This window comes from Coenobita brevimanus, chromosome 61 (assembly GCF_032717465.1).
Source record: "Coenobita brevimanus isolate Jiangsu-jjx chromosome 61, ASM3271746v2, whole genome shotgun sequence".
Classification (NCBI taxonomy): domain Eukaryota; kingdom Metazoa; phylum Arthropoda; class Malacostraca; order Decapoda; family Coenobitidae; genus Coenobita; species Coenobita brevimanus.
In genome coordinates this window covers 34,405,632-34,428,937 of record NC_137014.1, presented here as the reverse complement: position 1 = coordinate 34,428,937, position 23,306 = coordinate 34,405,632, and the positions used below count along the sequence as shown (strand labels likewise).

At 41.0% G+C, this 23,306-nt stretch overlaps 1 protein-coding gene and 1 non-coding gene across 2 annotated transcripts in view; one reads left to right on the top strand and one right to left on the bottom strand.

Moving 5' to 3' along the window:
- The window catches only part of LOC145403742 (UDP-galactose transporter senju-like), a 149,958-nt gene that overhangs the window by 88,586 nt on the left and 38,066 nt on the right, over positions 1 to 23,306 (bottom strand). Inside the window, exons 6-7 of the mRNA XM_080275420.1 lie at positions 20,811 to 20,950; positions 6,783 to 6,971 (exon numbers count right to left, since the gene is read on the bottom strand). Of these exons, the coding sequence (XP_080131546.1) occupies positions 6,783 to 6,971; positions 20,811 to 20,950 (329 nt within the window). The remainder of the gene's footprint in view (positions 1 to 6,782; positions 6,972 to 20,810; positions 20,951 to 23,306) is intronic.
- On the top strand, positions 2,028 to 2,146 carry LOC145403866 (5S ribosomal RNA). The gene has a single exon (XR_013898061.1). It is a non-coding gene; the product is annotated as a 5S ribosomal RNA (ribosomal RNA).

Sequence of the window (23,306 nt, the reverse complement as noted above, 5' to 3'; positions counted from 1 at the left end):
AGGCTTAAACAAACATACACAAACAGATGAGTGTATAAATCCACTTACACCAGCAACCCCATCCTCCAAAATTAGTGACCCAGATAACAGTACTGATCTATCAATTTTTCCAGCCCATCTCACTAATGATTTGGTTATACCACCTAATTCATACATGAAGGTTACCATAAAGAGCAAATTACGGAATAGTACTGTTCTTGTCTTAGAAGAATTATGTAAAGTAAAGGGATTGTCAGTAGAAAACGCATTATGTCATACGAACGACGAAGGGCTAACTCAGATATTCATTATTAATCACATGAATGGGGAAGTTCAGTTGAAGAAGGGAACTTGCATAGTTAATATTGAAAAATGTTTCGCCCCTGTGAAGGAAATAAATATTGGTGGAGTAACAAGTGAGATAAAATCTACGGATAGAGAAAGAATAAAAGAATTTAATTCACTCAGGTGAATTTGACGAAGAAAATGATTTGTTAACCCTGCTGGAAACACACAGGGACACCGTAGCATTGCCCGGAGAACAATTAGGGTGTACTAACTTGATTAATCACATGATTAATGTGCACCCAGAAACACCACCAATTTTCGTACCAGCTTATCGCATACCACACTCCCAACGTACACTTGCAAATCAGTATGTCGATGAAATGTTAAAGCTTGGAATTATTGAGCCTTCAGTTTCTCCGTGGAACGCTCCCCTTTTCTTTGTGCCCAAGCGAAATGGAGAAATGAGTGCGGTAGTAGATTACCGTAAACTAAATAATCACACTATACCAGACAGATTTCCCATGCCATTGCTAAGTGATGTTCTACAGAATATTGGTCCTGAGAATAATATATTCTCGACCATCGATCTCCTAAACGGATACTATCAGATTCCGGTATCTCAGGAGTCACGTAAATACACTGCCTTTTCAACAAACAGAAGCCATTATCAATATACAAGAATGCCAATGGGACTGAGGACAGCCCCCGGTACGTTCCAGCGTCTTATGAATTACGTATTGTCCGGAATTTTAGGACAAGGAATATTTGTTTATCTTGACGATATTATTATCGCAACGAAGAATATTAAGGATCATCTCAGGAAATTAGACTTACTCTTACAAAAGCTTAGTGATGCTGGATTAAAAATTAAACTTTCTAAATGCAAATTTTGTTTTAAGGAAATAAATTTCTTAGGCCACAAATTAAGTTCTGATGGTATTCACACCACTGATGACAAAATACAGGCAGTGAGAGATTTTCCTGAACCCACTACGACTGACGAAGTTAGACAATTTTTAGGTCTGGCTGGGTACTATAGGTCATTCGTACCACAGTTCTCTCATATAGCCTTCCCTCTATTCCAACTACTCAAAAAAGATGCTGTATTCCAATGGGAAGAAGAACAAAAAAGGGCATTTAACAATCTAAAAATTAAACTAACAAATGCACCTTGTTTAGCATATCCGAATTACACGAAATCATTTCTTATTTGTACAGACGCATCAGTTAAAGGATTAGGGGCTGTACTGATGCAGGAAGATAAAAGAGGAAAGAATCAACCAATTGCATTTGCCAGCAGACAAACAAGAGGTGCGGAGAAAAATTATTGCACTACAGACTTAGAGGCACTTGCAGTGATTTTTGCATTACAAAAGTTTCGAGATTTGGTATATAGTTACGAAATCCACTTATTCTCTGACCATAAACCACTGGTGGGTATGTTTAAAGAAAAACTCCTCTCTGGGAGGAGAGCAAGATGGAAATGTACAGTTGAAAACTACAATGTACAAATTCATTATATACAAGGTAAAATGAACATAGTAGCTGACGCATTATCTAGGAACCCGAACACAATTCAGGTCGCGGCGTTAGATCTCAAAGGAAATATCCCAAACCACGAGGATATCGCAAAGGCACAAAGACTTGACCCAGTATGGTCAAAAGTAATATACAAGTTAGAAAGTGGAGATGACATACAATTACCCAAACTTCATGTCCCACTTGAACAATTCACAATGGTCAATAATACATTATACAAAATTAACGGCCATACCACGTTGAGTACACCGCTTCCCGTTCGATCAGCGAAGTTAAGCAACGTTGGGTCTGGTTAGTACTTGGATGGGTGACCGCCTGGGAACACCAGATGCTGTTGGCATCCCTACGTCTAGTGGGGTTGGTGGAGGATTAGTGCCCCTCCCTGTAAAACAATTAACTCTAAGCCCTTGGCCACCCTGTCTGGGATACATGGCGTCTGGCAATGAATGAATGAATGAAATGAACTCTAAACACCCAAAACGCCAAAGAAATACTAACCAGTTGGTAGTACCTAATGACATGATACCCCAAGTATTACGAATGATACACGACAGCCCACATGCAGGACACCCTGGAAAGGATAAGACATTCAACCAAGCCCAGCTATTATATTACTGGCCTTCATTACGAAGAGATATAAACAATCATATAGACAGATGCGAATCATGTGTGAAACACAAAGGATACCCAATCACACCTGCACCGATGGGTAATTACCCAGTACCACATCAACCATGGGACGCTGTCGCTGTTGATTTACTCAAGATGCCATTATCATACAATAATAACCTATACTTATTCGTAGCAACGGATCGTTTTTCCCGTTATGTCATTTTAGCTCCAATTAAAGATAAGACAGCAGAGACCGTAGCAAAGGCAATAACAGATAATGTAATATGTCGCTTTACTACCCCAAAGGTATTAATAAGTGATAATGGAGGAGAATTTAATTCTGAGATCTTACAAGAAATATGTAACCAATACAACATCAAAAAGGTTAACGTTTTGGCCTATCACCCAGCATCGAATGGGTTGGTAGAGAGACAAAATAAAAAGGTATTAGATGTGCTACGACACATTCTCAGTGAAAATTATGCAAGCTGGGATGATTGGATTCCCAGAGTAGAGGCCTCCATTAATGGGTCTATAAATAAATCCATTGGTGACACACCACATTTCATTACCGTATATATGGCACAGATAAAAAATTACCATATGAGCTCCTAGAAGGTGACAGCATGCCTATATACAATTACGATGATTACTCTAAACTCCGTTTACGTGAATTCCAGGACATTCACAAAAGAGTGAAAAAACAATTAACGATGTCCAAGGAAGAAATGACGGAGGCATTTAACAAGAAGGCAAAAGATTCACCTATCAGCTTAGGAGACATTGTTTACGGAGTCATTCATACGAGACAATAAATTATCCCCAAAATTTGAGGGCCCATACAGAGTAATTTACATAAAAGCAAACAAAGTTTTAATTAAGTCACTTTCAAGTGGTGAGGAAAAACAAGTTCATATTGACCATTTAAAACGAGTTTCAAGGGAATTATCACATAATTATTCAGCCTTGGATACAACCGAACAGGTGAACGTACCTCAAGAAACCAAGCAAGAACACAACAATGATTACAAAAAGAAATTAAGGTCATATACCAAACAATCGAACATAGGTGCAACTGTTCCAATGAAATCTACAGTACATCATTTACGAGAATTAAATATCGATTTAAACTCCTTCTATAAATGAAATAACAGCCAACCGTAACGCACATCATCACTATCATCAACCACAGCTTTATAGGAAATTAATAGATTTTTTTTTTTCGGTAGGTTACGATGAAGGGACTTATGCTATGGATTCTCCTATACATAGTAAGAGTATATGCGCACCTAGACCCCAAGCATATAGTACGACAAGGATGCCTCATAGCTCCAACGGCCACGACTACAATCGTCAAGGACGTCATGAGTACTGAAATAAGTCTAGATTACTTGTATGACTTACCTACTTATCTAGAAAGACTTGCAACGCCGATGCGAACTCTGGACTTCAAGATAGGGAATTATGTTTCACAAGCACATAACACCAAGGAAGTGGATGAAATGGTGAAGTTAGCGAAATGGAAACTAGAACAGGCGAAGTCAAGTATGCTCGTCATGATCCAAGATCTCCCATCTTATGGAACGGAGGTACTGAGCGACAGGAACAATATCACACGTACTCGCCAAAAGCGCGGTTTGTTCGATCTGGGCGGCGCAGTTCTTGGGAACATCTTTGGATTGGCTACAGAGGATGACCTTAAAGAAATAAACAACAAATTTAATAAGATAGCTCAGGTACTAACATACCAGGATAAATTCATCACAGGACAGAACTCAGCAATGAAGACAATTGTGAAAAATCTGAAACAAGCAGAAAACGTAGCTCTCGAGAGTGTAGATAAAATAAATGAATTAGAGGGCAACGTTACTCTTTTCCAGCACTTCTCCATCATCACAGAACATATTGACACGATTCTACTACAATTAGAGAACACTAGAGATCGTTTCAGGGCACTTATGCAAGGAATTTCGAATGCTGGTGATGGCAAGATCACAAATGACTTACTCCCAGTTCATGAGCTACGTCAGATAGTTAGTCAAGGCATACATAAACATAAATTGAAGCCATTGTTCCGCAGTAGGGAATTTATGCAATATTACCCGTACTTAGAAGCAACACTAACACCAACATCAGTGATAGTTCATGTACCATTCATCACTGAAGACCTGTTCACAGTATACCAAATACACCCCTTCCCCTATAGAAACAACAACACTTTGGTCATCATCAACATCAACACAGACACCGAACTCATCATGGTCTCCAAGAGACGAGACACTGTCACTTTCGCAAGTGAGTCAACGACTGAGTGAAAGTGCCGCACATCCTTACATGCTGTTCATCTTTGTCCTGCGTACATTTTCACGTTTCAGCCTACTGATACAGTCCCTTGTGAAATGGCTATCATCAGCAATAACAATATTCATCATCATTGCAACTTCCCTTTTGCTCCAGATAAACTTGTACACCATCAACGCATTGGACACTCGCAGTTTTTTTATTTCCCTCATAACAAAACAGTTTACATAGTCTGTCCAGATATACCACCATCTCATACATCAGCCTCAGGATTATACATAGCACCAGACTACTGTGCGGTTTTTACACCATCCATGTCTACTTTTTCCACCATCAATCACTACGCCATTATCAACCATACACACAAACATTTCCACCAACTGCCTAATATGAACTTAAACATGAGCACAAGTATTAAGCTGACTTCACCTAAGTTTGAAACTATGCAGCTGATCAATGAAACAATGAAGCCCTGGGAAGATTTGAGTTTGAGTATGTTCAACCCATATTACTGTACGTGTATAGCCAAGCACCTTCTGTCTTTATAATCATCTGCATTGTAATTGCAGTACTGCTGTTCGCAATGCACAGAATGCATGCAAGAATTGCTAATTTGGAGTCATTATTTAGTGGGGGGAGAGTTAACATCACAGTTAACCACCCTGAATGAAGTGTATATATTTTGTATATAGTATTAATTATATATATAAAAAAAAAAAATAATAAAAAATAATAATAATAATACAAAGAAGAATGACCCATATATGACAGACCAGTACCATTATCTTTGAATGAAATATTAATAACTCTTACAATAATCTTAATTTTAAACTATTTTTATTCTTGCATGTATGCATTTCACTATAATATCCCAAGTACATACTGTATTACAGTTAAATAATTTACTTTAATGCATTTATTCAAATATGTATACAACTTATTTAAAATGTAATATTACTGAATAATCACTATTTACTATGAATAATATATGTATACAATATTCATACAATTATGTTACTTTACAATATTATGTATTTCACTTAATTAGCTTATAAGTTCATTATAATGTGTATGTAGTATGTATTAATATATTATAACTATTAAATGTCGATGGTACGCCATTTTCGCGCGGCCGAGCAAATGTAGGACTACATAATAGATAGATAGATAAATGGATAGATAGAGAGACAGATAGAAGCAGGGAGTCAGATGATGAGAAGGTGTTGTGTCTGCGAGAATCGAGCAGTGCTAAACATGCTTACACACTCTTAACACTGAGGAAAGCTGACGACAGCGGCCAGTAAGGAGATGATGCAGTTAGCTGTCAGCAGTCCTCTCGTGAACAAAGATCTGGTAACCATGAGGAACACACGTGACACACCCCTGCTACACCAGATTTTAGGAAAGAGAGTTTAGAAGGAGACAAGCGACCCTAGAGAGAGGTCGAGACGGAGATTAGCCTTAGAACAGAGAGAGAGAGAGAGATAGCGAGACAGGGAGGTAGCTACCCGGGACTTATACTCTTTCCGTGTGAGAGACCTGTTTAATATTTCCAAGACAAATAAAAATAGTCCCATACTATTCTTTACCTCTCCCGTCACTACATGACATCTGGTGGGGAAGCTACTACAAGATATAAAAGCCGCTCGACCACAAGTCTAAAATATACTTCTCTACAAGTAACTACAAAGTCTTTATGACATATGTACCAGGTCAACTCTGGAACTGTCTCCCTCTGCTTGTATTTACTGCTAGCTATGATCTCCAGTCTTTCAAACGCACTGTGTCCAGGCATCTCGAAATGATCGGATCTTGAATTTGGCTCTCTCTTGTAATTTGTTTTTCTCTTGGAAGGAACAGTTATTGTGGGCTCATAGCCTTTGGTTCCTTCTTCCTAGCATTATTTAAAAAAAAAAAAAAAACACTATGGTTGGTAACTACCAGTGAGACCGAAAACTATACCAAACATTTCTTCTCATCAAATATTTTCTTACCAGGCCATTAACTATCATATATCCTGCTTGATATACAGAAGCCAACAGTACAAGAACATTTTTCTGCACCTGAAACAAGATGAGGAGGATGCTGGGAGAGAGTAGGTTACTGGCCAGCTTTGAGAGTATAGGTGTGGTGGATGTGGGGTCAGTAATACTAATTTTCTCAGGGATGCTCAGCTGCTTTATGATGCACCCTGCAGTCAGGATGATGAGGGACACCCACTGACGCTTACTCAGCTGTTTCTTGAACACTACCTGAAAGAACACGCTAGTATGAACATAGTAATAACTCGCACAAACACATAGATAAAAACTAAATTAACTTCTTCACCAGTGTTCAAAATAGGTTATTGTATTTGGGGAGGTCATCACCTTCAACAGTGGTAGCCTTCCATGCAGGAAAAGGGGGCAAGGCTAGTACAGCAAGCCTTTTACAGGTGCGTGCTGTATGGCCTGTTCAGTAATTTTTTTTAATTCCCCCAATATATGGCCATAAGCAGTGGGTAACAGAAGCCAACACACTATTCAAAGGTTCAGAATGCAGGAACAGGGGTATTCACAATATTAGATATTTTTAAAATCTAAATATACAGTATATGCTCTGTGCCATCTTTAAAGTCTCCCCTAAATCATGACCTATAGGGAACCATATTTCTAAATTTTCTTGTGAATGAGATAAAAAAAAATGTTAATTAAAGTCAGCATACTGAAATTTTTTTTCTTTTAATACAGTCAGCATATTACGGTGGTAGGTGGGGACACTCACCATCCACTCACTCAATGTAGTGCTGCTCTCGGATGTCTGCCCTTTCCACTCTTCCTTCTTCCTCTTCTGTCTTTCTTTCCTTCATTCTTTCCTCTTTGGTCTGCCTATGGGTGACTTGATACTCTCTCTTCTATGTTTCTTTTTTTCATTCTTTCCTCTTTCTTCTGCCTATGGATGACTCTACACTGAGTGACAAGTCAAATGGTTTCCTGTACAGTCACTCATAAAAGAAGTGATTCCTCGCTAGCCAACCCCTCTGCATTTCATCTGGTAACACTGTAACCTTTACAACTTCAGGTGATTTGAGTTGGGCTTTGAGATACTATGCCTGAGCGAACCCCAACTCGAATTCAGTTTCACTGCCTGATGAACTAATGTAGCTATGCTGTGTGTGGAAATGCTCTTCATAATATTGCATTGTATATTAAATAATCACACCATAGTGCAAGCGGTAAATCTTTTGACCTCAGTAGATAATCTAATGTAGAACACTTTCATTATGTATCATCTATCATTCACATTAAAACATGATGAATGGATGCATAACAACAATTATGATGTATCTACCAGTGATTTCCAGCTATTCCCAACACAATTTAAAACATCCCATTGAAGTGATTATAATAACTTTCACCTCATAAACTAACTTGTGATGTTACATTTAAAAATTTAATGTCACATACCCGACTTGGAGTTTCTATGTCGGTACACCTCCCCAAAAGACCAATAATTAATCTTGTACTGACCCCCACATTATAAACATCTTAGGCTAAAAAAAAAAAAAAAAAGTTTTTCACATAAGGCTGCTTATTTTTAAAGGCAGCATGTCTTCATGATGTGTAATTTTGAGGTAAGCTTCAACACCATGATGAAATAGGGACATCTCTTTGACATAATTATGGCTTCATTGTTTTGACGAGGATTGTGAAACAACTGTGATCTCGATGACCTTGTCAGAAGAAAAATTTTCTTTGATGCCTAATTTATCTATCTATCTACTGTATCGCCAGATGCCTTAATCCCGTAAAGGCGTGGCCACAAACAAATCGCCTCCTTGTTGCCCTGTCCGCAGCCATTTCACTGCCCTGCTCCCAGCTCACATCCCCCTCTCTCATATACCTCTCCACTCCATCCCTCCATCTCATCCTAGGCCTCCCCCTCCCTCTTCCCTCCTCCATCTCTCATATACATTCTCCTCATTAGTCTTTCACTCTCCATCCTCTTCCCATGGCCAAACCACCTTAATGTGTTTCTCCTAATGCTTCCTATCACATCCACAGCCACGTCCGCACCACAACGCTCCTTCACTTCCTCATTTGTCAGTTTATCTCTCCATGTGACTCCACATGCTCCTCTCAAATAACTCATTTCCACTGCTCTCACTCTTGATTTCTGTCCCTGCAAGGTCCAAGCATCACTTCCATATGTTAGAGTCGGTATCACAATACTGTCATGTAGTAGCTTTTTCACTTCCATGCTCACTTCCCTGTTTCTTATCACTGCTTTCATGGAACCAGCAACCTTTCTTCCCTGCTGCACCCTTTCAAGCACTTCACCCTCCAAACCTCCATCCTTACTCATCACACTACCCAAGTACTTAAATGCACTCACATTTTCCATTTCCTCCTCATCCAACCTCACTGTACATTCACTGACTTCACTTCTCTTGAAGACCATCACTTTACTCCTCCTTACATTCACCTTTAGATTCCGTTTCTTACACATTCTCCCAAACTCATCCACCAAGCCTTGCAGCTCCCCTTTGTCTTCACTTAACAACACAGTATCATCTGCAAACAACAGTACACACAGTCTCCAAACACTGCCCCCTCTAACTAGGGCCACTCCAACGTCCACTACTGTACTTTGTATCTCTTTTATAACCCAATTCATATACAGATTGAACAACAATGGAGACATGACACATCACCATTTCAATCCAACCTTCAAATAGAAAAATTCACTCAGTTCAATATCCACACACACTGCAGCCTTAGCATCCTCATACATACTCTCCATGGCATTCAACAACTTCCCATCTACTTCATATATTCTTAATACTTTCCACAATCCTTGTCTATCCACCTTGTCATATGCTTTCTCCAAATCCATGAAGACTGCATGCAACTTCTTTCCCTTCTCTAGAAACTTTTCCACTAAAGATCTAAGAATGAATATCTGATCCACACAACCTCTTCCCTTCCTAAAATCTCCCTGTTCATGACCAACTAATTCCTTAGTTACTTCCCTGACTATGTCAATAAGTATCCTACCATATACTTTTCCTATTACACTAAGAAGGCAAATGCCCCTACGATTACCACGCACTTCCTTTTCACCTTTTCCTTTGCACAGGGGAATAATTATACAGTCAAGTCGCCTATGGGGTGTGCCTCTACGGCACAGTTTTCTATGACACGGAAAGGTGACAGACCCCCCAAAACAAACCACACACATAAACTATGCCTATGGCGCAGGTGTGGCAAGGTTTGAAATGCGCGGGCAAATTCCCCTGGTGGCTGGAGAATGAACCTCAGCCTTCGCTGCTCACCGTTCAAGCCCCACTCAGTGTGTAGCCAGACCGCTTGTTATCTGATCATCCTCCCGTTTTATGTGTCTATTGTTACGGTATGTATTGTGACTATTATTATGTATTGTAATACATGCATGGACTGACTGCTTGTGTGAGTGTGTAAAGTGGGGAAAATCGGGAAAAGTGGGGTAAAAAGGGGGACTTTGGGCAAACGTCCAGAACCAAACTGCATTTTTCGCACAGGTTTAGTCATTTGTATGACGCAGTTTTTTATGGAACGGGTGCAGTCCAGAACCAATTAACTGCGCCTTAGGCGACCTGACTGTATCTGACTTTCAATTCTCCTGAACTCTACCTTCCTCGCAGGCCAATCTGCACATCTTCCACATCCATTCTATTACTATCTCTTCCCCATGCTTCAGCATTTCACCACACACCTCATCAATTCCAGAGGCCTTCCCCATTTTAACTTTCTTCATTGCTTCCACAACTTCCATCCTACTGATTTCTTCCTCTCTTCTCACAACCCTCCTTTTCCCAGCCATTCCCCAGCCAATTATACTTGCATTACTTTCATTCTCTATGTTCAACAATTCCTTAAAGTGTTCTCTCCATCTGCTCACTTTTTCTCCCTTCTCCACTAGTAATCTATCATTTTTATCTTTCACACCCCAACTAACTTCTTTGCCACCCTGTCTAACTCTCTTTACCTCATTCCAGAACATTTTCTTACAGTCTCTCCACTTTACACTCAAATTCCTTCCAAATTCCTCATCCACTTTCTTCTTACTCTCTCTTACTAATCTTTTCACCTCTCTCTTCCTCTCTACATATAACTCTCTCTTCCATCTCTCAACTTCTTCAATGCCCGTTTCTCATCCAATCACTATATGCATTCTTCTACTGTGCCACAGCCACTCTCACCTCTTCAGTCCACCATGCTGTTCCCTGCACCCCCTTTCATCTGTTCTTCACCCCACACACCACTTCACATTATTTCTTCTGTGAATATCTTGCACACACCTTCCATGCTCCCCATCTGCTCCAATCTATTTTTTCCCAATCACTCCTCCATTTCCCCCTTATATTTTTTTTTTTTTTTTTTTTTTCCCATCCTCTTGTAACTTTTCCACCCTCCTTGTAAGAACTACTTCCTCCTGTCCTTCTCTTCTTCTATTTCTCCATTTCATTTGGACTTTGATTCTGACAACCACCATATGGTGGTCCGAAAGTCCACTCCCTCAACCTCTATATACTCTTCCATCCATTACCCACCTTCTTACCCTTTCATCCACACACAGATAATCAATCATTGCCTTCCATTCATTCAGGTCACCACCCACCCTTCTCATCACTCACCATGTATACCTATGGATCCAATTTATGATGTATTACTGGATAAAATATATTACAGTGGGAATGATACTGTTGTAATGAAAACAGTAGTTTACTGCTAAAATAAAGATGAAAATTATACTTCTATTAGGCTGAGTTTCGGATCGGTTCTATAGAATTACTGCATTACGTGCCTCGTGACAGTTTCACAGAATATTAATTTCTGCATTATCGTTCGTTTATTCATTTATTCCTCCATTTATGGTTATGTATTTTGTTTCTCCAGAAAAATATTATGGCACTCATATGTGTAACTGCATCAGTGATATGTTTTTGTTCAATAAGTCTTAGATTTAATTATGCATCCTCTTAATACTGTATCTTACATGAAACTTCAGCATTTCACTGTTGGCGCCAAAATGATCATGCAGTACAAGAAGAATTTTTACAGTAGCTAGGTTACGTATCACTGTCTGCGTTGCATTCTAACGCAAATACTACTTTTATCATCTCAGTCTCTGAATTTCATAGAGTATGCCTGTTCTTCACAATATACAGTAATTTTAATGTCTGATAACTGTAGAGATAATATCACTGATTTCGAAGTTGCAATCTCCATCGTGGACTGTGATCCCAAAGCTTGAAGCTCAAGAGCTGGGTTTGTATGCCCAGCTTAGTATCCATATCAATAATTTCTCCTCTGTAGCCTACCACATATCTGTGAGTGAAGTGATGTGCCAGTACCAGAGTAAACACTAGCTTATCCATATCTCTACAACCTATGTGTGGGTGAAGGGAATGTGTCACTGCCGGAACGAACGTAAGCCTGGCCATGTTTCTCCCGCATTATGTGTGAGTTGAGGAGGTGTGTCAGTGTCAACGCGAAAGCTAGCTTGGTTATGTTTCTACCACATATGCATGGGTCGAGGATATGTGTCAGTGCCAAAGCAAACGCAAGCCTGGCCACATCTCTACCACTGTAAGCATAACACAATATTATATATATAACTACCGTGTATAGCTATAGGTAACAATATGTAGAAAAGGTAGTTATGTCTAAGTCGGAAGAGTTAGAGAAGGAATGTCAATTCACATAATGTATATCCACAACCCTTGTTGTCCCAGACCATCAAGAATTCTTAACATACGATGTATCTCAAACTTCCTCATAGGCCAGATGAACAAGAATTTCATGACATATCGAAACACGTGGAGTAACCAGCCCTAGCCAGTTAGCCTATGTGACAGGAAATTTACCATACACATCCTCCCTATGCTCTATATAATGTCGGAGAGATTCCCTTCAGATCAGAAGAAGGGGTTGGAAAGTAGGCCCGTTAACATGAGGGTTCGATACAGGGACAAAGGGGGTTAGAGAGAGGAAGGGGAGAGAAGGGCTGGTGAGAAGGTCAGACGTTAGTATCACGCACTACTAAACTGTAGCTCACCTTTTTTTTATAACTTTGTGCAATAAACTTTGTAACCCAAGAGTGCTGTAACTCACCTCTTTGACACTACGTCTCACTACTTAATTCTGGCTGAGCTTAACGATCCATAATCAAGTGCCCTATCTCACTACACGTACCTAAAACCACGCTATCGAGATTGGTGGCCAGATAACCTTCTCTGTATTATTATACCCCTCGGCTACATCTACTTACACCACATATGCATAGGTTGAGATGTGTCAATGCCAAAGTGAACGCCTGCCTGGCCATGCCTCTACCACATGCATGGGCTGAGGAAATTGATTAGTGTTAAAGTGAACACTTTCCTTGTCACATTACTACGTATGCATGGCTTGAGGGGATGTCTCATCTGCAGAGCAACAGCTAGCCTGGCCACATCTCCACCACATATGCATGGGTGAAGGGACATGTCAGTGCTAAGTCACATGCTAATCTGGCTATATCTCTGCCACATATGCACTGATGAGGGAAAGTGACAGTTCTTGATCACTCCTTTTCTTGATCACATCTCTGTCACATACAAGTTCATGGGTTACCATAGTTGTGCACATACGAATTTCAAAAGGCTTAAGCTCAAAAAGATGGAGGACATATTCATGTGCTGGTTTAGATTCCCTAATGTCCTACTTATGGTACCAATACACCAGTCCTGTATGAGACAGCCCTAGCATGTATTCAATATGGACGGTGGGTATTAGCGCCGAAGTGGTGACATGTGGAGGTGTAGGAGGACTACTGGGCCTTGGGATAGGCTACTGCCCCCGAGATATAGGCCCTGAAGCCTTTGCCCAGAGTCGGACACATAAAAAAAAAAAAAGGCCCAGTAGCTTTCCCATGAGTGTTCTTTTACACACACACGCACACATACATGCACGCAGGCATCCATGAACGCACGTGCATCCACACACACACACACACACACACACACACACACTCTCTCTCTCTCTCTCTCTCTCGCACACCAAGCACGAATTCTGGGTAGGGAGAGGCGTGGGGGGTGTATGTCCCCGTATTTTTGCAGACCAATGAATATTTATTAAAAACGAAGTATGACGGCAAAATATAAGTATTAAGTATCTTACAAAAATGCTTTCATAGAAACATTTAAATAAAAAGAAGGAATTGGTGATAAATTGTGCAGGGTCTGACAATGAGTTTTCAAGAGTTCATATTTGTAAATTCAGAAAGAATCATTTTCCAGAGTGCTGCATCCAGCTCTGACCAACCTCCTTCCACATCCACTCACCCCCCCTCCAACACCCAGACATAGGCCTCCCCCCCAACACACAATATCAACGTGTATGTTTCTTTGCAGTACTGTGATGCTTTTCACTGCTGCTAAGTTTTCATTGTTTTCTGCACCTAAAATCCGAGCATCTGATTGATGGAGGTTGGACCCATTTGTTCCTTGCACATGTGTTAAGACTTTACACCCTCAAGTACAATGACGTCTAATTATTTTGTTTGCTCATTATTGGTACGATTTTACTTGGTAAATTTATTATTGAGTGATCGATAATGGTACTGAAAAACCCCTGCCATCCTGAGATCATTCATAACTTACATAGGATTGCCTGTTGGTAGTCAAATAAGTATTATCATGTAATCATGATGAGGGGGACACTTGTTTTATGGAACTTTTATACCAAAAGTAAGATGTTGGATGTCGGTTAGAGCAACCACTGTCTTCAAATATGATGGTCTTTGGGTACTGAGCCCATAACCTGTTCTCTATATAATTATTATTGTACAGTATTAAAAACCACACGCACTGGCGCTTCTGATCATCATTAAAGTAAGTGGTGCCCATAATTTCTTAAGTGGTGTCCATAACTTCTTATCTACTAATCAAATTGTAGCACATGTGTTAACAATTTACTATATATCAAAAAATAAGTGCATGATTTTTTTTTCATACTATTCCGACACAATGATGATGGAAGGTTGCCTTGTTAGACTTTGCTATTACATTGTGCTAACATCCATTATGATGAGAAAATTCTCTGACTTTGGTGCATATAATAAGAAGTCATGGGCACCACTTATTTTGATTAGAAAGCACTCACAGAGCGCATGCCTCCACCAATGCCGGATCCAGATCCAGGTTGGCCCCAAAATTTAATTCTTTTTTGGGCCATGGCCTGCCTTTCCACAAAATTTAATTGAAATTCACTGAGAACTTACATTGTGCTGAATACATAGGATCTGGATCCAGAACCGGATCCGCCCCAAAATTTAACTATGGCTGACAGCTGATACATATCTAGTGCAGCTGGGGAAATGGCCTCGACCTTGACCTTTCACTAATTTTGAACTCGTCGGAGATTTTCATCCCTACCAGACATCTGTAAATTTTTTTGATAATATCTTCAGCGGTTGCAAAGTTACAGTGGTAACAGACACACAGACCTTTACCTGTTTTTACCATTTTCGAACACGAAGGACATTTTCATCTCTACTACACACCTGTAAACTTTTGTGATGATATCTTGTGTGGTTGCAAAGTTATTGGGCTAACAGACACACAGACCTTGACCTACTTTCGCCAATTTTGAACTCTTGATCGATTTTTTTTCCCTTATACACACCTGTAAAATTCTGTGATGATATCTTGAGTGCTTGCGAAGTTATTGTGCTAACAGACACACAGACAAACCGAAAACACTACCAGCTTTGCTACTGTGGCAGGTAATCAATTCTTTCATGGCTATGGCCCGACCTACCACAAAATTTCAATGAAAATTATTGAGGACTTTTGGAGATATCACATAGACAAACAAACAAAAAAACAAACATAGACGAATACATAACCACGTCCAACTTTGCTGGCAGAGGTAATGACAACCAGAAGTGTCAGTGTTTGTAGTTTTTTAATACAATAATAACTACAGTGAATACGTCATGGACTCAATGCCCCAAAACCACCGCATATCAGGACAGTGGTTGCCCTAACCGACATGCAACATCACAGTTTTGGTATAAATGTTCCATAAAACAACAGTGTCCCCTTCATCACGATTACATGATAATACTTATTTGACTACCAATAGGCAATCCTATATAATTTACAAATGACCTCAAGGTGGCAGGGATTTTTCAGTACTATTATTGAACACCCCAAAAATAAATCTACGAAGTAAAATCGTACCAATAATGAGCAAACAAAATAATTAGACGTCATCATACTTGAGGGTGTGAAGTCTTAACACATGTGCAAGGGACAAATGGGTCCAACCTCCATTAATCAGAGGCTCAGATTTTTGGTGCAGAAAACAATGAAAACTGAGCAGCAATGAAGAGGATCATATTACCGCAAAGAAACATGCGTGGATATTGTGTGTGGGGGGGGGAGGGGGGGGAGGCCTATGTCTTGGTGTAGGACAGGGGGTGAGTGGATGTGGAAGGGGGTTGGTCAGAGCTAGATGCAGCACTCTGGAAAACGGTGGCATGATTCCTTCTGGATTTACAAATATGAACTCTTGATAACTCACTGTTGAACCCTCCACAATTCATCACCAATCCTCTCTTTTCACTGAAATGATTTCATGAAAGCATTTATGTAAGATTCTTAATAGTTATATCTTGCTGTCATAGTTCATTTACCATAAATATTAATTGGTCTGCCTAAAGAAAGCGGGCACATGCCCCCCCATGCCTCTCCCTACCCAGAATCCGTGCCCGGTGTGCGTGTGTATGTGTGTGTGTATGCAGGCATTCGTGGGTGTATGCAGGCATTCGTGGGTGTATGCATGTGTGCGTGCACCCATGTGTGTGTGCATGTCTGCATGTATGCGAGTATGTATGTGTGCATGTGTAAACGTGCACTCACGGGCAACCCACAGGGCCTATTGCCACCAAAAGTAGGACCTTAGACAAACTGAACCAGCACACGAATATGCCCTCCATCCTTTTGAACTTAAGCCTTCTGAAATTCATAAGTGTACTACTACAGTAACCCATGAACTTGATGTAACCAGGAAAAGGAGTATTCACGCACTATCACTTTCCCTCAACAATGCATATGAAGCAGAGATATGGCCAGATTAGCAAGTGATTTAGCACTGACACAGCCATTCACCCATGCATATGTGGTAGAGATGTGACCAGGCTAGCTGTCGCTCTGGCTGGGAGACATCCCTCAACCCACGCATATGTGGTAGAGATGTGACCAGGCTAGCGTTCGCATGTGGTAGAGACATGGCCAGGTTAGCGTTTGCATGTGGTAGAGACGTGGCCAGACTAGCGTTCGCATGTGGTAGAGACGTGGCCAAGCTAGAGCTCGCCCTGGCAGTGACACATCCCCTTCACCCATGCATATGTTGTAGAGATGTGGACAAGCTAGCGTTAACTCTGGCACTGACACATCACTTCACTCACAGATATGTGGTAGGCTACAGAGGAGAAATTATTGATATGGATACTAAGCTGGGCATACAAACTCAGCTCTTGAGCTTCAAGCTTTGGGATTACAGTCTACGATGGAGATTGCAGCCTCTGAATTCAGTGATATTATCTCTACAGCTATCGGACATTAAAATTACTGTATATCGTGAAGACCAGACATACTCTATGAAATTCGATGACTGAGATGATAAAGGTGGTATCTACATTAGAATGCAACTCAGACACTGATATATAACCTTGCTACTGTAAAAACTCTTCTTGTACTACACGATAATTACGGTGCCAACAGTGAAATGCTAAAGTTTCGTGTAAGATATTAGGAGGATGCATTATCTCAGACTTATTGCACAAGAATGAAACACTGATGTAGTTTATTACAATGCCATATTATTCTTCTAGAGAAACAAAATACATAACCATAAATGTAAATGTCATGAGGCACATAATGCAGTATTTCTACAGAAGTGATCTGAAACTCAGCCTAAGAGAAGTATAACTTTATTTTAGTAGCCAACTACTGTTTTAGATATAACTGTATCATTCCCACGGTAATTTAATTTATCCAGTAATAGGTCACAAACTGGAGGGAGATTAGGCATCAAAGAAAATTTTTCTTCTGACAAGGTCGTCGAAATCACAGTTGTTTTTGCACACCTCATCAAAACAATAAACTATAATTATGTCAAAGAAGTGTCCCAATTTCATCATGGTGTTGAATCTATCTATCTATCTATCTATCTATCTATAGCCCGACGCCCTAATCCCGCAAAGGGTGGCCGCAGACAAAACGCCTCCAAGTCGCTCTGTCACCCACCATTTGACTACCCTCCCCCCAACTCACCCCCCCCTCCCTCATATACCTCTCAACTCCATCCCTCCACCTCATCCTCGGTGTTGAAGCTTACCTTAATATTACATACCATAAAGACATGCTGCCTTTAAAAATAAGCAGCCTCATGTGAATGACTTTTTTTTTCTTTTTTTTTTAAAGCCTTAAGTTGTTTATAACGTGGGGGTCAGTACAAGAGTAATTATTGGTTATTTGGGGAGGTGTACCGACATGGAAACTCCAAGTCGGTTATGTGACATTAAATTTTTAAATGTAACGTCACAGGTTAGTTTACAGGGGGAAAGTTATAACAATCACTTCAATGGAATGTTCTGAAGTGTGTAGGGAATAGTTGGAAATCACTGACAGATACATCATAACTGTTTTCATACATCCACTCATCATGTTTTAATGTGAATGATACATGCTACATAATGAAAGTGTTCTACATTAAATTATCTACTGATTCAAATGATTTGCTACTTGCACTATGGTGTGATTATTTAATATACAAAGCAATATTATGAAAAGCATTTACGCACATGGCATAGCTACATTGGTTCATCAGGAAGTGAAACTGAATTCGAGTTGGGGTTCACTCAGGTGCAGTATCTCAAAGCCCAGCTCGAATCACCTGAAGCTGTAAAGGTTACAGTGTTACCTGATGAATGTGGAGGGGTTGGCTAGCGAGGGATCACTTCTTTTACGAGAGACTGTACACCAAGAAACCATTTACTACGCTCGGTGCTAACCATATAACCAAATTATGGTGCCTGGTGGTTTAGTGGGTAATTAAGGCTCTCCAGTTGGACTGAGCCTGTGTAGGTTTATATCCAAGGGGTGGTCGGAGTTTACTGTTCATGTAATGCCACTTAGGGATGAGTGAGGCTGGTCACTACCATCTTAAAAGTCAGGACCAACTTGCCTAGTCCTGGGCTCCTACGCTCCTCTCGAGGCAACACAGGATTGGATGATGGATGGATGGATGGCATATTACAAGTGATTCCATAAATCCACACCACTGAATAACATAAGGGGGGCTAAAAATCATCATGTGATAAGTTTTGGAACAATATTATAAACTTAATGACTTGGACCTTCCTGACAATGTAATGAACTTTGTTAACAAATTTCATGTTATCCCTCATGACAATGATGAAAGCATTATATGAAGGGGTCTTATAATGAGCCATGGTGGGTTCTCTTGCACAGTCTATTTCCGTGGGTCTTCATTATGTGTGACAACATCAAACTCCCCACATTCCCGTATTTTGAGCACTGTTCTTAAACCAAAGCAGTCCAAGCTGATTATTTATGCAGGGAATAAGAGTAAAACAGTATACAGTACCAATTACTGTCTGTTTATCTATCCACAGCCAGATGCCTTAATCTCATTTTTGTGGTGACCACAAACAAACTGCCTCCACATTGCTCTATCTCTTGCCATCTAACTGCCCTCTCTCCAACTCACAAAACCCTCTCCCATACATTTCTCCATTCCATTCCTCCCCCTCACTCACACTCTCATAGTCAGTCTCTCATTTTCCATCCTCTCCACATGATCAAACCATCTAAGAAATACTCTTAATGCTTTTAATCACATTCACAGCAGTACCACAACACTACTTCATCATTTGTCTCTCTCCATGTAACTTCACATGCTCTTCTCAAATAACTCATTTCCACTGCTCTCATTCTCTTACTACTTGCTTTTGCAACACATACCTGACTTCTAATGACAATGTCATATATACACTTCCCCTTTGACTCTATATTTAGTTGTCATGGAATAGTTGCAGCCTCAGGCTCATTGGAACGTGAACCCAGTGGACTGCTGGTTGAGGCTACCCGTTCCTGTAGACAAACTATCCTCCTCCTGGGGAGAACAGGGAGGGAGTTGAGAGACGTTTATATAACCAGGCACCTCCACCACACAGTGATAATAGTGCCACCACATGTAGGCATCCATCTCCAGCAGCGTATACACTAGTATACTATAGCCTCAGTATAAGTGCTTTTTTTCTATATGTTCTGTTTCTCTGCTGACAGTAGTATATATGAGAAGAACTGCATATATATATCTATCTATCTATCTATATACCTAGGCTGCTTCCCCCAAGGAATGGGAGGTAGCCGAGACAGGACGACTCACTCTCCATTTACTCATCCATTCAAACACATTCATTCGCATCTTAGCTCCAAAGGGGAGAACGGACAGATCCTCACCGCATCACACCGCACAAGGGTCAACTGCGCAATGCAATCAGTGACATCCGCAGCAGGGCCCGACAGCAGAACTGGTTTACCCCTGCCACATCATAACAGACCCATCCCCTTACCCGCACCTGACCTGACTAGCTGATCAGACCAAATGCGGGAGAATATCCCCTCAGGGCTGCGTCATCACTTATTCATTCACAATTTCTCTCCATTTATTTCTGTCACGCACAGCCACTCTTCCTTGCTCAACAGACATCCCTCTCACATCCAGCGCTCTCTTCACACTATCCATCCATCCTATTTGTGGTCTGCCTCTCAGGAGCACACAACTGGGGATGCCTTTTCCATTGCTATCTATACAGCTGATATACCATTCCCCCCCAGTTTACTGTATGGTATCAATAATGCAAAATAAATAAATAAATAAATAAAAATAAAACACCATGGAACTGGTCCTTAACCAGCTTTAGACCAAATGTCAACATTTCAGACAACAATCACTTCTCAAACCAATCAGTCTAAGACACATCCCCACTACCTGGAAAATGATGCCAGTGATGACAACTCTCAGTTGTAAGAGCATGAAGTAGGTGGTGGGGTCAAAGACAGTTAGGTTGACAAAGGCCAGATTGTTGTAGAGGCAGTACAGCAATGATGGCACCAGGTATAACCCCAGGACTGCAACAACACAATAAGTATTAGCTTTGCCTGTTATGAACTAGAAGTGATCTGTCTACTTAAACTTGGCCTAAAACTGCCATCTCTCCACCCTGAATGCCATGCTGCAATTAAAACACACACACACACACTAAAAATATGCTGTTAGTTGGGGCCCGAGTGAGAAGGGTATTCATGGTACCAAAACACTGGGGCCTGAGTGTAGGGGTAGGCCTCAACAACAAGTCAGGGGCTTACCAATATGCAGTAAATATTTTTCAACATCACACAAAATCTTGACCCAATAAGTTTGATAATACAATAGACCCTCACTTTAGCGGCCCTTGGCAGACTGGATATCACAGTTAACAGACATTTTGAAGGCTCTCAGACAAACCATGTTAAGTGGGAAAGAATCAGACAGACCTTCCGGACGACTCTGGACCTACCTCACACTCTTTTGACTTTAATGTACACTATCCATTACATGGGGCATATAATGCAGGCTTACTGGATTGCTCGCCACCTGTGGGGTGACTCAGTATGCAATTAACAACATTGGTGGTGGTCTTTCCCACCCAATTGGGCTATGTTTGGGAGGAGCAGGTGGGAAACAGTGGTGTTTTGGGTGGGGCTGCTTCCGGTAGGCCTGGGTGGGATCAGAGGATGTGGACACACTGTACCACATATTCAGCCTTGCTGCATTTTCTGTTGCATCGACATATCCGCCTGCATATCTCACAACCATTGAGTGTGGAAAGTGTTTTCCCAAAATGAGTGAAAAAATGCTTCTTGTAAGAAATCTCCTTGCAACTCCTCTACTGAAAAAGCAATGAAAATTATTATGACCACTGCTGAGAAGGTGAAAGTGATCGAGGCGCATGAGAAAGGCACAAGCATGGGCAACTTCCTTCACAAGTATGGCCTTAAGAGGTATGCCCTGCAAGACATCCTGAAGGCAAAGGACAGAACAGCGGAGATAATGAAGAAAATGGATGGCATGATGAAGGATAAGAATTTGTTCAGGACCAGGAAGTTACCCAATGAGAAATTCAATGAAGTGATATGTAAGTGGTACAGGCAGGAGTGAGCTGAGGGTATCCCTGTGCGTGGCCTGGACATTCAATATGCAGCACAAAGGCTTGCTACTCACCTTGGGGTCATAGATTTCAAGTGTAGTGATGGGTGGCTGTGGAGGTTCAGGAGGTACCATGGCATTTTTAACAAGGCCATAACTGGAGAGATGCTCAGCACTGACATCAATGATGTGGAGCTGTTTGTCCATTATGTTCAGATGCTGATGGAGGATGAAGGCTTGCATGAGTTGCAAATTTACAACGCTGACAAAACTGGGCTCTTCTGACATGCTCTCCTTCAAAATACCTGGGTTTTCAAAGATACTGGCAGCACTTTAAGGTATACAAAAAGAAGGAGTATCTCTCCATTCTGGCTTGTGCCAATGTGGATGGCTCTCAATGTCTACGGCCAGTCATGGTAGGTAAGAGAAAGTGACCCAAGTCAATCATGGACATCATGGCCAGGTTTCATGTGGAGTACCATGGGAACGAGTCTGCCTGGCTTACTCTGGATATCATTAATGACTAGTTTCACCACAGCTTCTACCCTTCCATGAGGCAACACCAACAGTGGTATGGCATCAGTCCTGGTGACATGAAGGAAGTGATGCTGTTGGACAATGCACTAGCCCATCCTTCCTCCAACAAGCTCTGCAGCAAGGATGGACAAATCAAGGCTTTGCTCCTGCCAGCCAACACCAATGCCTTTATCTAGCTTATAGACCAAGGAGTTATAGAGACTGCAAAGAGGCATGGAGGCTCAGTGGTAGAGTGCCCGACTCAAGACCGAAGAGTTGTGAGTTCCTGTCAGGGCAAGCTGCCTTGCTGGAAGAGGTAGCAATCTCCTGTCACCTTGCTAGTTGTAGCAGCCGTGGCTCAGTGGGACAAAGCGCTCTGAACGAAGGGTCGGAGGTTCGAGTCCACCCAAGGGTCATCGGTAGACATCAAGAAGGGCATCTGGTCATAAAGTGCTACACACTCCAAAACCAAAGCCCTCTACCCAGGGACAATGCCTTAGCCTTTATCGAAAACAGGGGACATGGAAAAAATAAATAAATAAATAAATAAAAATAAAAGCATTACAGAAGCCTTTATCTGCACCACTGTCTCACTATGACTGAGCATGGGATGGACCAAGAAGACTAAGAGGACACCAGAGGCAAGAAAACCCAGCACAATTTCAAGATATACACCTTCAAGAATGCCATCATTAACTGGGCAGAGGCATGGAAGAAAGTGTGCCATCATTAACTGGGCAGAGGCATGGAAGAAAGTGTCTCTTGCCATGCTAAAGAATGGGT